We start from the raw sequence: 15,848 nt of genomic DNA, 5'->3' as shown, positions 1-15,848 counted from the left end.
ATCCCATGAGGTTTCCTGTGTAGGTTCCTATATGAACAACACGATAAATAGGAACACACATGGGATCTTATCCGAGATCTTGTATGAGTTCTTACATAGGTTCTCACATATAAGAAGATTAATAGCATATATATAAAAGCATTCTATAAAATCTTATTAAGCTGCTATTAATCTTCTTATATGTGAGAACCTATGTAAGAACTCATACAAGATCTCGGATAAGATCCCATGTGTGTTCCTATTTATCGTGTTGTTCATATAGGAACCTACACAGGAAACCTCATGGGATCCTGTGTTATTGCTTTTACAGAGACATAAGATCGTGCGCTTGATCTCACGCAAGTTCATCCCAGGAACCTTTTCATACAGGATCTTATGTGTGAACCTGTACGGGAACCCACATAAGAACTCACAAGAGATCCTGGATGGGATCCCATATGTGTTCTCACATAGGAATTTTCAACAGGGTCACACCTTTTTTGGCTGCCTGCCTGCCTGCAGGTTACCATGGCAACGCACGAGTGTGAGTGAGACAGAAAATTTGAATATTCAAATTTTTAAATTTTCTGTCGCACTCACTCTCATGCGTTGCCATGGTAACCTGCAGGCAGCCAAAAAGGTGTGAGAGCGCCTTGACACGCAAACTTCTCAGGCATGTGAAAAGCACAATTTTGAATATTTTTTTAAAAAACCTTTTGGAAAATATTCAGAATAACACAGACTCTGTCTGTTATGTGCGAAAAATTCAAAATTTTGCGTTTAAAACGTTTTTTAAACAATGTTTAAGTTCCAAAAATGGCCTACATATATAAGCAATTCGTGTATTTTTCCTTACTTGTGACAACCAACTTAAACATTGTTTAAAAAACGTTTTAAACGCAAAATTTTGAATTTTCCGCACATAACAGACAGAGTCTATGTTATTCTGAACATTTTCCAAAAGGTTTTTTTAAAAAATATTCAAAATTGTGCTTTTCACATACCTGAGAAGTTTGCGTGTCATGCGCCATGATTTGTGACGTCACGAAGATTCAAATGCTCTTCAAGTAAAATTTTCCAGGTCGAATGAAAATGAGTCGAGAAATTTTGATCGAGATCTCGAAAATTAAAAATTTTAGACTCAGACAATATTATATTTAAAATTAATTGATCAAATTTTAATTTAATAAGTGACTTAAATTTGACAAACAAATTTGTGAATGATGAAATTATTATGTATTTTCTCTCTATTTTAAATTACAAAATTCACTTGCGGTCATTGATGTCTTCTATTTTTTGTCCTTGTCTCACACACGTGTTACCATGACAACAGAAAAAGATAAAAAAAACTGTGTCATATTAAATTTACAAAATCGTTATTTTAGAAATTTGCTTAAATTTAATTTAATTTAATAGATAAATACATATAATAAATAATAAATATTTATATTTTTTTAAAGTAAATGAAAATCACAGCGTAAAGTGTATATTAATTTAATAAAAATTATTAAAAAAAATTCTATGAATTACAGTTTTATGAAGTATCAATTTATTTTTAATTTAATTTTCAATTTAAATATTTTGAAAAATTTATTATTTTAACAAATTACCACAATTTATTAAATTAATTTTCTTTTTGTGAATTAGAAAATTTTTATTTTTATTTATTTATAATGCAGATTTTTTAATTTGTTCATTAAATAAATTTTAATTTATAATTATATTTTCATAATAAATAACTGATGAAAAATTGAATTATAGATCATTATTGCGCAATTTTACATTCATATATTGACAGAAAAATAAAAATGTGAAGAATTAATTAAAAAAATTAATTTATTTTTATCAATTTCAATGTCTAGATTTTTTTTTAGAAGAAATTGTTTTTTTTTATGGACGTTTATCCACGGAAATGCAGACCTTCAGAAAAAATAATTAATTAGCGCATTCAAATAATTAAAATAATATTATTAATTGTACTTTCTGAAAGAAGAAATATGAATTTTCAAGAAAAAAATTTAACACTTAAAAAATTTATTTGTTTATACAATTTGCATAGGATAAAAATTTTCTGTCACATCGCTTCTATAGAATTTTTTAAAAATGATTGAATTTCTAAGTAATATGGCTTATTTTCTTCAGAAAATGATTCTCTACAATTTCACCGTGCGGGGATTTTCAAACAAGAAAGCCATTTAGAAAATATGACTATTTGTTTAAAAAAATCTTAATTTTTATTTTAAACAAATAGCCATATTTTCCAAACGGCTTGCTTGTTTAAAAATTTCCACGGTGAAGTTGTAGAGAATCATTTTCTGAAGAAAATAAGCCATATTACTTAGAAATCCAATCATTTTTAAAAGATTCTGTAGAAGCGATGTGACTGAAAATTTTTATCCTATGCAAATTTTATAAACAAATAAATTTTTTAAGTGTTAAATTTTTTCTTGAAAATTATGATATTTCTTCTTTCAGAAAGTACACTTAATAATATTATTTTAATTATTTAAATGTTAATTATAATTATTTTTTCTGGACGTTTGCATTTCCGTGGATAAACGCGTCCTTGACGGATGAAATAAATGAAAAAAGGAAATTAAAAATGAAACTGCAACTTAAACTATTAATGTTTTTATTAAAATAATAAATAATTTGTCATTCTAAATAGAGTTTTCATCTATACATCATGTTTACAAATTGGAGTACATATAATAAACTGAAAGGAAAATTTCTTTCTAATAATGTTTCATTTTTCAATTGGCACTGAAGGAAATTTATTCCTTTGGATTTTCGATTGGTTCAGAAATTACTGGCTTCACTGTTGTTGGTTGTAAATTGTTTGAATAATTGTTGTAATTATAAGGATTATAGTAATAAGGATAGTAATATGACGAAGACGACAAACTTTGAGGTTTATTTATCTCTTGACTTTGTTGTTGTGGTTGTTGGTATCCTGTTGGATAAAACGATGGAAAAATCTGACTTTGTGGATTTTTTATCTCTTGACTTTGTTGTTGTGGTTGTTGGTATCCTGTTGGATAAAACGATGCAAAAGTCTGACTTTGTTGTTGTGGTTGTTGGTATACTGGATAAAACGATGGAAAAGTCTGACTTTGTGGATTTTTTATCTCTTGACTTTTTTGTTGTGGTTGTTGGTATCCTGTTGGATAAAACGATGGATAAGTCTGATTTTGTAGATTTTTTGTCTCATGACTTTGTTGTGGTGGTTGTTGGTATCCTGATTGATATATGTAATAATAAGGATGATAAAATGGCACAGGCGACGAACTCTCGGTTGTTAGTTTTTGGTTTCGTTGTAGTTCACAGTGTGTCGCAACCAGCACAGCTGCCAATAGTAAAATTACTAAACCTGAAACAATCAAAGTAGAAATAAATTTTTATGTGTTTTGGATTGATATGAAAAGAAAAATTTGTTATATTGTTATAAATAGTAAAATGAAAATAAATCAAACTTTTTTTTTTACTATAATAATAATTATGTTGTTCTCGATGTTGTTACTTCTCGTGGTTTAAATTATTCTTAACTATACTTTTTAAAATCAATTTTACTATAAATATTATTGTTCACCAGCGATAATAATTTAAAAACATTTATTTTGTTTTTTATAAATAGAAATTTTTAAAAAAATTATATAAAAATTAGAGAAATGGAAAAATATAAAAAATTTATAAAATGGAAAAAAAAGAAAATTTTGTTTTTAATTTACAATTTTAAAATTTTTTTATTAATTTTATTTTAATAACTAGCAAAATTAAACGCGCGCAAGAGTGTCAAATTGAGTATTTAATTATTTTTTATAAAGAAATTAAGGATTAATATTATTAATAATAATTTAATTTATTAGAATATTATTACATATTAAATGATAATAATGAAAATTATATATGTTTTACAGGCCTCGGATTATACGACTTTTTCCGACTTTTTTCAAAAATACGACTTTTATCGACTTATTTTAATAAAATGCGACAATTTTTTTTACATTTGAAAAAAAATGTAAATAAAATACATTTTTTTTAGTATAAAATGCAGATCTTCTTCAGATCTTCTTCAATTCAATTATTTAACAAATTTTGAACTAAAATGATTCTTCACTAAATTAATTATTTTTAATAATTTTAATTAAATACATCACAAATTCAATTATATCAAAATTATTTTTTCAATTAAAATTTTTATGAAATTTAACAATTGTTTATAATTTAAAAAAAAATATTACAAAAAAATTGAATTATTTTTTAAAAATTTCAATTCAAAATAAACTAAAATTCAATTATTATCCGAAATTTTAATTCAAAATCAATTAAAAATCTAATAATTATTATCCAAAATTTAAAATTTTAAATTTAATTATTTACCAAGTTTTCAATTTAAAATGAAATAAAATTCAATTATTTTCTAAAATTTCTATTCAAAATTAATTATCTAAATTTTCAATCAAAAATGAACTTAAATTAAATTATTATCCAAAATTTCAATTAAGATTCAATTATTTTCCAAAATTTTCAATTCAAAATTAACTGAAATTCAATTATTTTCCAAATTTAAAATCAAATAAAATTTAATTATTCTTAAAAATTTGAATTCAAAATTAATTGAATTTTAAATAATTTGAATTTAAAAGCATCTAAAATTTAATTATTTCTAAAATTTTCCATCGAAAATTTTTTTTTTTGAAATTTAATAATTTCAATTATAACTCTAAGGAAATTCAATTATTTTTAACTATTTTAATAATATTCTTTGAAATTTCAACTATCTGAAACCATTTTTCAATTAAAAATGATTTTCAAATTATTGTATTTTGTCAGCATTTTCTAATAAATTTTTAGTGAAATCATCTAAAATTTTAATTACAAAACACTTAAAGTTTCAATTAATTTCAAAAATCTCAATTTTAAATCTTTGAAAATTCAATTATATTTAAAAAATGTTTTCCAAAAATTGTTTGATAAATTATTTTTAGTACTGTAAAATTTAATAATTGTTTGAAAATTAACAATATCTTTTGAAATTTAATTATTTCTAAAATTATATAATAATAAATAATATTAATATAATAAATAATATTATTAAAAAAAAATTTTTATTTAAAAATCTGTAAAATATTGTTGTTAAAATAAAAAACAAATCCACTTTTTTTTGAATATAAATCGACTAAAACGACTTTTTTTGTGTCTTTAAGTTGATTCGAGGCCTGTGTTTTTATAATTAATATTTAATAGGTATTCGTTGGCCCTTGGTACCTTTAAAATTAATTTTTAAAAATAAATTTTTTTCAAATTACTATCTTGTACGAAATTTCCTGGCGCATCTTTTTTCTCATCATAAATTTTTTCTATTTATATACAATTTTTGAATCAATATACAACTTTAAAAAAAAATTTCGTTGGTAAACGTTGTGTACTTCAGCTTCGTGAATTGAATTTTCGAATTTGGAATTTTAAAGAAACTTATTCTGAAATTTGAAAACACAATTATACAACTTTGGCAAAAATGAGAAAAAGAATTGTCAAAATTTGACACGTCATAAGATTACTATTCAAAAAAACACGTGAAATCAGAAAAGGCCAACTTCAAGTTAAGACAGAAGGACAGACCAAGCATTTTATGTTTGTAATTAAATAAAAAATGTTTTTTTCTTTGTATAATTTTTTAGAGAATAAAATTTTTGCAGTTCTGAAGAGATCGATAGTACCGTCGAAACGTTAAAATAATTGTTTAAATTTCATCCTGTTTGATCGGAAAAATTGATAGATTATATTTTATAAAAATTAATTTTTTTTGAAAAAATATTTTATACTCACTTGAACGCATTTTGATTAATGGAAGAGTGTCAGCGTTAAATAAATAGTCTTCTTGATGTAAATAAATTTTTTAGTGATGTTCAAATAACACTTTTCTCTCCCTGCGAGATTTCCGCACACTGTCAACTTCAAAACTAAACTAATGTTTTTGAGGAAGATTTGAACTATTTAACCCTCTACCCCCTACCCTCTGTTTTAATTTTGTCACTTAGTGTAAAACATTGGAGTTAACTCCCAATACTAATAACTACAAAAAAATGAGAAGATAATACGGGAATTAAATTGTTTTTTAATAGCACTATATCTATTTCTATACATTGCTTAAAATTTTGTAATAGATTCTACTAATGAATTTTTTAATGTCATTTATTTAACATTATAATAATATTATTATTACAAATATTTGTAATAATCAATTTTTTTAAGTAAAATAATTTTAACGTACAATTTTTTTGATACATTGTAATTTTTAGAACAAGGAATGTTAATTTTTGACGAAATCTTGATTCTTAAAATATTGAATGCGGATATTTGTGGAAATCTATTTTGAATAATTTCGACGTGAAAAACTCAAATTAAAAATGGTTTTGTGTGTATTATTTAAAGTTAAATTATTCAACAACATAAAAATTAATTTACAAAATATATATAGTTAATTTTATTTATATATTGTATCTTTTTTCATGGTGCGCGTGTAGGTAGCGGAACAATTGGCCTATTTTGATTTCTTGGATTCGTAGTTGTAGTATAGTATGTTGGATTCCATGACGTTGGTGGCTGTTGGGTATAAGGATTAAAAAATGATGGCATTTTGAAGAAAAGAGAAAAAGGCCACTGCTTATGCCACGGTGCTGGTTGTTTTTCGAATTGGTGATTTACCCTCTGTCCATGCCAGGATTCCGATGGTTGCTTTTGGTGTTGATGATGATAATAAGACTGTTGATTCCATGATTGTGGTTGACTTTGACTTCGATGATAATAGGACTGTCGATTATTCCATGATTCTGGTTGCCTTTGACTTTGAGGATAGGAAGATTGTTGTTGATACATTGATTCAACAAAAACTGCCGCCAATAGTAAAATTACTAAACCTGAAACTGAAAATAATTTTTTTTTAAATTTTAAATTAACTTTTTCAAATTTATATATCTTCTATTATATTAAGTTAACAAATTTCGAAAAACGACACCGACCCCGTGACCTCGACACCGTCCTTGAAAAATCTATTTTCAATTATTTTCAAATAAATCAAAATACTTTGCATATATGCTTTTAGAAAATCTTATAAACTATTTTTATGTAACATCTTTTTTCAATTTTAACCCGAAAAAGGGTTATTTTTCAATTTTAACCCAAAAAAGGGTTATTTTGCAATTTTTTAAGAATTTTTTGATTTTTTCAATTTTTTATTATTATTTTTTATTATTTATTGTTGTTTTTTCAATTTTTAGTTAGTAACCTATAATATTGTGTCTAATTTTAAGTGTCATTAAAATCAAATGTTTTTAACTTAATAATTTTAACATTTCTTAATTTAAAACGAAACATCTTCTATTATATTAAGTTAACAAATTTCGAAAAACGACACCGACCCCGTGACCTCGACACCGTCCTTGAAAAATCTATTTTCAATTATTTTCAAATAAATCAAAATACTTTGCATATATGCTTTTAGAAAATCTTACAAACTATTTTTATGTAACATCTTTTTTCAATTTTAACCCGAAAAAAGGTCATCGCTAGTAGTATATAAATTTAAAAAAAAAATTATTCAAATCAAAATTTTATTTAAAAATTGATCCAATTATTTTATGGGCCTACATTTTTTTTTGTAGGAGAAAATAAATTTAAAGCAAATTTGAGTTAGTTTATACAACAAAAATTTTACCTATTATATTTATTTTTTTAGGTATTCTTATTGAGGAAAGAAATTATTTTTGAATCTCATATTGAATAAAATTTAAATAAAGATTTTGATACTTATATAAAATATAAAGTAAAGAGAAAAACGATGTCATTTAATTCCTTAACGAAAAAATACAAAAATATTGTAAATAATAATAAAAATTTTAAATATATTTATGTTTACTGTACATATTACTTACTTAAACCCATTTTGAATAGTAAAAGTGTGTAAGGGTAAAAAATAGTTGTTTTTGATGTAAGCAAATTTTTTATCAATGATGTTAAATATAACACCTTGCTTTCTTGATAACCGAACCGCAGATACTGTCAACTTCAAAAATCTTCTACATTTTTTTATAGCGATTTTAATTTTTTAGCCTTCGACCCCCTCTGCCTATATTATAATAACCAATTATTCTCTAATTTACAAAATAACTCTAACTGTAAATTCTGATTATTCTAAAAAGTTGTGTATTTTTGATTTATACTAAAACACCTGTAATCAAAATAAATATGTTATCTCACTTTTGTCACTTTTGGACAATAGATCATTTTTTTTTTATATTTTATGTATATCTTTATAATATTAACTAATTTTACTACTTCCTTACTGTGTAGAAATTTTATTGACCTTGAAAAATTTTCATGCATGGGCTACATTCACTATCAAATAATAAAGTTATTTTCAACGAATAAAATTTTGTAATGAATATTACGCAATGAACAAAATAAGCTATTATTTTTTCCAAATTGAATGAAATATAAAAATTGCGTTTAACAAGCGATTGAAGAAAAATATGAAATAATTATAATAAATTAAAATTATATTGGTTTTAATGTATAATAATTATAATTGGTGTTACAAATGAAATTACAGAAAATATAGTTCTTACTATTTAAATTAAATTAATTTAAAACTAGTTTCAATTGTAGTTATATTATTATCACTATTATTTAATGTCATTAATGAAAAATAAAATTAATTGTACATCTAGATATTTTTATGAAAAATCAAGAAATGAATTTGAAGATATTTTTGGATAAGCTTTATTTAAAGCATCAGTGAAATTTTTCTTGCCAACTGTATCTTTTATCCACTTGTAAAAACGTTTAACTCCTGTAAAAATGGTTTTAGAATTCCATTTATTATTTGTATCGCAATCATTACTGTTAACAGCGAATCCAATTAATTTATTTTTTATAATAAGTGGATCACCATGATCACCAGGACACATTTGTAGATTAATTGAAATTGAAAAATTTCGATTCAATAATTTAACATCCCTTGTGTTTAACCAAATTGTTCTACGTGAGAGAATTCCCAAACTTTTTTCTTTATTATTTTTCTATAAAGAGGAAAAAATTTTATTTATAAATTATTTTTATACTTAAAATTAATTTATGATTTGTTGAGAATATTATTATTTATCATTCACTTAAAATAGAAAAAATAATATTTAAAATAATTTATTTAATTAATAAATAATTAAACGTTAATGATAAATTATATAATTTAATATTATCATTGTTTTAAACTTACATCATTATATCCATAACCAAGAACACTAAATTCTGCTATTAGTCCAAAAATATATTCATTAGTTGAAATTAGAGATATTGGTCGACGTCGATAATTGAAATGAATTTCTCTTTTCAACTGAAATTATAATTTTTTATATATGTGTAAAATAAAAATAATAAATTTTATTTTATTTAGAGTAGAATATTTTTTTTTTATTGTTTTATTATAACTGTATTGCCGTTATTATATATATAAAAGTAAAAATCGTAAAGAAAATTAATAGGTGATATAATTTTAAAATATATTATGTAAAAATATTTTCATATAAAAAGATTATAATAATTAATATGATAGAATGCGATTTTAGATTTTTTTTTAAAATAATATATTTTAATTTACTCACTCTAATTAAAGCGAGGCCATCAGAATATGAATTATTTCCATTAAATTTAATAGTGACATTCTCAACTTCAAAAACATCATCAGGTATAGGTAAATTTATGTTACTTAGCCCAATATAGGCTATCATATTTTTTCCTTGTCTGCATATAATTTTAATTGTTTAATACCATCTTTTATTATTAATTATATATATTTTTTAATCAAGATTCTCATAAATCTTTGTAAGATGTTGAAATTTTGGTTTTCTTTTACAGTAAAATTTTGTTTAATAGTTAAAAAGTGACTTAAGGAGTATTTAGTTGGGGAATCAGGAAAAATTAATTTTCATAAAAAATTGTTTACAATTTATTTTTACGACACCAATAATTCTAATATTTATATTTCTAGTCTTTATAAAATTAATTTATAAAAATTAATTTATAAAAATTAAATAGGGTCAGCCGGGGTAAATCCGAACGCTAATTATTTCAGCTTAATTAAAATTTTTAAAAATAAGTTCGATATGAGAATTTATACCTCAGATCCTCTTCAAGAGATTCTAAGTATTATCCCATTTTTCGTTTGTTAATTAGCAACAGCATAAACAAAGATAACGAGTATTGCAAAAAAGACTGAAAATCAAAGATGACACTCTTTCAGTATTTTGTCTCGTATTTCAAGAAAAAGAAGCTAAAAATTTATTTTATTATTTATAATTGTTTGTTATAAATACTAGAACAGAAACTATTTTTCATTTTTGACTTCTGTAAAATTTTATTAATAATATCAGACCGTTCGTATTTACCCAGGAAAATTGAAAAACCGGGGTAAATCCGAACGGTATTTTCAATAATTTTTTTTTACATCAGAGCCACACAAAATTGTTTTTATTTCATTACACTATTATTTTAACATTATAAAAGTACAAAGAAAAAAGTCGTTAGTAATTAATAAGCAGAAACTTAATCTCTGTTCTCTCGAAGGAGTGTTTCAATTTTTTTGCCAAATGGTTTGTTGAAAAAAGTTTTTCAGGATCTTAATAAAATTTGGTATTCTACGGTTTTTGGGGTCGCTAATTACCAATTTGAAGTCAGTTTTTCAAAATTCAAAATGTCGGACGAGAATTAAAAAATTCATTGGATTCGCTCGAAAATTGTTACTCGGGGGGTTTCAGGGTCGCTGATTACGAATTTGGAGTTAGCAAATTTGATCATTTTTAAAAATAAGTTTTAGGAAAGTCCGCCATTTTGAATTTAAAAAATTTCACTTTTATTTTTGTATTTACATTCAATCACTCCAAAATACTTTCTGTACCAAGTTTTGCAAAAATTCGTTATGATTTGATAAAGTTATTGAAGGTTTTAATTGTGTAATATGCATTTTAATTTTTAACCTGTTTGATTTTTGTATTTATATATGATGCATTATTACATAATAGGTTTATTATCGTATTTTTTTTGAGTTTTTATATAATTTTAACAATTGCAATACTTTAAATTTATTTTCCCTAAGATTTTTCTGAAATACAGTGGCGTTCGTATTTACCCCGGTATTTTAGGAAAGTTGCAAAGTATCGAGGTAAATACAAACGCTAAGTTTCCTGCGATTGTAATTTATCAAAAATTGTTGCTACCCCATAGAATTGTTCTATGGAAGTAAAGTAACAACTTCATGCACCAGAATACCGGAAGTATTTTTTTTTTAAAGAAAAAACTTATGTTATTGTTGAAACTTACTAAAAGCGTTCGGATTTACCCCGGTTGACCCTAATTAAATTTGTTACCTTTACTTGCTAATAATTTATAAAGTTATGAAAATTATATAAATAGTGTAGTATTATTTAAATATATATTATTGTTTTTATTTTTATTACTCACTGTAATGTAAAAAATTCTGATGTGGAAAGTAAAAATAGATTAGAAATAATTACTGCCGTTGCGAATGGGTGAGTACTCGGAAAGGATTTATCAGCTTCCACTACTGCCTAAAATAATGTTTTTAATAAATTCTCAAATGTTTATAATAATTTATAAACTTACCATATACGGTGCTTTTTCAATAGCAATTTGAGTTGAATTAAGAAGCCTTTTCGAAATTGAGTGTTTATTATGATTAACTGAGAAAAATAATATTTCAATTAATTTCTATATAAAATAATCTATAAAATGTATATAAAAATGTATATATATAAAATTTTTTGAAATCAATTTTTTTTAGCGAATATTTTAATTATGTCAACAATTAATTAAATTCTTATATAGTTTATTGATTTGATGTTGAAGAAAAAAATTATTTTTTTTTAAATTTTACTCACCATTATTATGAAATCTAAAGTGATGAAACTTGCAAAAAGAGCTGTTTATAAATAGAATACATAGGACAACGATAAAAATTAGTTTCATTTTATAATTTATGGGTATCTATAATTATTCTTACAATATTTCTAAAATTAAATCGCTTTTCACATATTTATATATAGAGAGAAGATTTTACGGAAATGGAGAAAAATTATTTACTATATGATAATAATGATTTTTTTGTAATCTTCGGTAGGAAATGCAAATTAATTGTCTTTACGCATCAATGTGTTGAATATAAGAAATTATCTTGAAAAGGAACTGCTGATGGACAATTTGTAAGTATGATAAAAATAAACTATAAATAATTTTTTAAATATTCTATTTTTATGATACACTCTATTTCTATATTTATTTTATTGATAAATATATTTTTTTTATTAATAATATCCAATACATTTATTTTGTTAAAATTAACAAGTATATTATAATTACAATCACGATTTTACTATTTTTTGTGTGTATCCTGATCGAGGGGTTTCCCCCTTTAGAAATTATACATATAAGACTAATTGGGAATTTTTTTTGGGAAATCATTTGTGATTCCCCTTGGGATTTCCTTAAAATAATGTTCACTATCCAACCCTGCATGCTTACAAAATAGTTCGGTTTAACTATACAACCTTGGCAGTGCTACCGCATGGAAATGTCGATTGAGATACACTTTTGTATCTTGTCTTTTTATTGATATCAAATGTTAGCTAACTGTACACAAATAAATTCTCAACAAAATTAAATAAAAATATATTCTACATAGTTAAATACTACATTATTAAATTATCTAGAAAATTCTCTCCATAAACTTTACACAAATAAACACAACACATTAAGATTTAGAATTAGAAAAACAAAAATATTTTTTTATAATTCTACACAAATAAATGCTACATCAGTAAATTCTACACAGCTATAAAAAAGTAAAAAATTAAATTCAGGAAAAGTGTAATTGAATTGAATAATTAATGTATTTAGTGATAGATTTGTGATAAATTAACGTGTTATTATTAAATAAATAAAGTTTAAAGTGTAAAATGTTCGCGTAAGTGAGTTTGACAGGCTAGGGCAATTTTCTAGTGACCCTGGCGGATTCGATTTGCGTAATGTCTACTTAACTAAGCGGACTTTAGGTAGACATTAGGTAGACATGTAAAAAAACGTATAAAAAAGCTATTAATCGACTTATTATGATAAAAAAAAGTTGATAAAAGGGTAAATGAATGTTTATAGAGTAAATTCGTACAAAATTTGTAATTAATAAAGCAATAAATAATTAATAATGAATGGAAATGTGCGCGAGGTACCTGATCAGTTCAGCTGTACAATTATTTTCGTGCTATTTTCATGAAAAGAATATAAATTAACGGCAAAAACAATTGATATTTATAAAAAAGTGTAAAATTGATTTAATTTGAGTGTTTGCAATACGAATTATTAAATAATAATTAAGTTTTTATCAAATGTGAATAGTGTTGTGAAAACCTGTGAAAACTAATGAGTTACTACATTACCGATCGCATATGATAATAAAAAGTTCTCGATGAGTGTAACAAAAAAGCTGGAATCATGTCCGTAATTTTGGACGAGAAACAATTATGAAATCAATAATTATTTGTATAACTTTATTCTGCATTTTAAAATTCACTTTTTATTTTCTTTCAATGCAAAAGCTTGGAAGAAAACATGCTCGCACTGTATTGTAAAACCTGGTGGCGCCATCTATCATATGCGATCGGTAATGTAGTAACTCATTAGTTTTCACAGGTTTTCACAACACTATTCACATTTGATAAAAACTTAATTATTATTTAATAATTCGTATTGCAAACACTCAAATTAAATCAATTTTACACTTTTTTATAAATATCAGTTGTTTTTGCCGTTAATTTATATTCTTTTCATGAAAATAGCACGAAAATAATTGTACAGCTGAACTGATCAGGTACCTCGCGCACATTTCCATTTATTATTAATTATTTATTGCTTTATTAATTACAAATTTTGTACGAATTTACTCTATAAATATTCATTTACCCTTTTATCAACTTTTTTTTATCATAATAAGTCGATTAATAGCTTTTCTATACGTTTTTTTACATGTCTACCTAATGTCTACCTAAAGTCCGCTTAAGGTGCTTATATACCTCAAATTTCGATCAGATGAACATTATTTCTGGACCGTGAAAATGCGTGAAAAGTCATTTTCACGGCGGGTATTTTTGAATTGTTTTAAACAAAAAATGTTTTTTTTAAGAAATATAATATTAAATAATTGTTTTAATATGTAAGAACACTTTAAAATAGTGATAAAAAGATGATTTGATTGAAAAATTTAGCAAATTTTGCTTTAAAACGTTTCTGCTACAAGAAAGTGTAAAATGACGATGTTTGTGAAATGGTTTGTACAGTGTACATGTGTACATGTTTCTTTCAGTTATTCGAAACAATTAGTTGAATTTAAATTTATTTGATAAACATTTCAACTTACCGATTTATTTTCAGCACTCATTATTTATTACAAGTTAAAAAGAACCGACATAACATAAACAAAACTCTGAGAGACACTAACAAGGAAGAAGCACTGTACAAACCATTTCACAAACATCGTCATTTTACACTTTCTTGTAGCAGAAAACGTTTTAAAGCAAAATTTGCTAAATTTTTTAATCAAATCATCTCTCTATCACTATTTTAAAGTGTTCTTACATATTAAAACAATTATTTAATATTATATTTCTTAAAAAAACATTTTTTGTATAAAACAATTCAAAAATACCCGCCGTGAAAATGACTTTTCACGCATTTTCACGGTCCAGAAATAATGTTCATCTGATCGAAATTTGAGGTATATAAGCACCTTTAGTTAAGTAGACATTACGCAAATCGAATCCGCCAGGGGACTTCCAACTTGATAGTCAAAGAAGTTGAGCCGCCGACTTTGCACGGTAGGTGGCAGCATTCATACTTTCTCCTTTTTAAAAATTCTCTTTTTCAATTGTAAATAGAAAAATTAATTAATTAATAAGTTATATAGTTTCTATGTTATCATTTTTTATAACAATTGAATTTTTGAAGATTGTTTAATGAGATAAATTAAACTTGTATAATCGATGCAAATTGTTGTTTTTAAAATACTTTTAAATAAATTTTTTCTTTTAATTACATTTATATTAAAAATAAATAATAATAAAATAAAGAAAGATAAAAAAAGTTTTCTTTATTAACATTATGATTAAATTAATTTAATTGAATTTAATTAAAAAACAACAATTTGCATCGATTATACAAGTTTAATTTATCTCATTAAACAATCTTCAAAAATTCAATTGTTAAAAAAAATGACAACATAGAAACTATATAACTTATTAATTAATTAATTTTTCTATTTACAATTGAAAAAGAGAATTTTTAAAAAGGAGAAAGTATGAATGCTGCCACCTACCGTGCAAAGTCGGCGGCTCAACTTCTTTATCGACTATCAATTTGGATGTCACTAGAAAATTCTCTAGCCTGTCAAACTCACTTACGCGAACATTTTACACTTTAAACTTTATTTATTTAATAATAACACGTTAATTTATCACAAATACAGCACAAATCTATCACTAAATACTTTTATTATTCAATTCAATTACACTTTTCCACAGTTTCCACTCAGTTTCTACACAATTTTCACTCCAACTAAATGTTTAACCAATGTGTAACGAATGTACAACGAATTCAGCGTATACATTCCGATTTCGAGATCCGCCAGGGTAAAAAATAATATTTTCTTCATATCGGATGATTTTTAAAACTGAAGGATGAAACATTTACCGAGTGATATAAATTTTGAAAACTACAATAATTTTACTTTTTTTGATAAGATGGATATACAA

General features: G+C 24.1%; 3 protein-coding genes across 4 annotated transcripts; all 3 read right to left on the bottom strand.

The window, feature by feature from the left end:
- Positions 1 to 2,594: 2,594 nt before the first annotated feature.
- LOC127286703 (uncharacterized) lies at positions 2,595 to 6,026 on the bottom strand. The gene is made up of 2 exons (XM_051313240.1): positions 5,809 to 6,026; positions 2,595 to 3,349 (listed from the first exon to the last, which is right to left on the bottom strand). Exons 1-2 carry the CDS (start codon positions 5,816 to 5,818, stop codon positions 2,754 to 2,756), a joined length of 606 nt encoding a protein of 201 aa, XP_051169197.1. The 5' UTR covers positions 5,819 to 6,026; the 3' UTR covers positions 2,595 to 2,753.
- Positions 6,027 to 6,473: 447 nt separating this feature from the next.
- On the bottom strand, positions 6,474 to 8,027 carry LOC127286704 (uncharacterized). Its single transcript, XM_051313241.1, has 2 exons — positions 7,914 to 8,027; positions 6,474 to 6,905 (listed from the first exon to the last, which is right to left on the bottom strand). The coding sequence occupies exons 1-2, from the start codon at positions 7,921 to 7,923 to the stop codon at positions 6,490 to 6,492; spliced, it is 426 nt and encodes a 141-aa protein (XP_051169198.1). The 5' UTR covers positions 7,924 to 8,027; the 3' UTR covers positions 6,474 to 6,489.
- Positions 8,028 to 8,547: 520 nt separating this feature from the next.
- On the bottom strand, positions 8,548 to 15,846 carry LOC127286701 (uncharacterized). 2 transcript variants are annotated; one of them, XM_051313237.1, is made up of 7 exons: positions 15,606 to 15,846; positions 11,931 to 11,971; positions 11,656 to 11,732; positions 11,494 to 11,600; positions 9,639 to 9,777; positions 9,254 to 9,370; positions 8,549 to 9,059 (listed from the first exon to the last, which is right to left on the bottom strand). In XM_051313237.1, exons 3-7 carry the CDS (start codon positions 11,656 to 11,658, stop codon positions 8,715 to 8,717), a joined length of 711 nt encoding a protein of 236 aa, XP_051169194.1. In that variant the 5' UTR covers positions 11,659 to 11,732; positions 11,931 to 11,971; positions 15,606 to 15,846; the 3' UTR covers positions 8,549 to 8,714. The 2 variants fall into 2 exon arrangements, with proteins under 2 accessions (XP_051169193.1, XP_051169194.1); XM_051313236.1 differs by lacking the exon at positions 15,606 to 15,846 and having other exon boundaries at positions 8,548 to 9,059; positions 11,931 to 12,150.
- Positions 15,847 to 15,848: the final 2 nt, after the last annotated feature.

Source organism: Leptopilina boulardi, unplaced genomic scaffold, assembly GCF_019393585.1.
Source record: "Leptopilina boulardi isolate dan_hultmark-lab unplaced genomic scaffold, ZJU_Lbou_2.1 LbouV2_362, whole genome shotgun sequence".
Taxonomy (NCBI): Eukaryota; Metazoa; Arthropoda; class Insecta; order Hymenoptera; family Figitidae; genus Leptopilina; species Leptopilina boulardi.
This window is presented reverse-complemented; position numbering and strand designations above follow the sequence as displayed.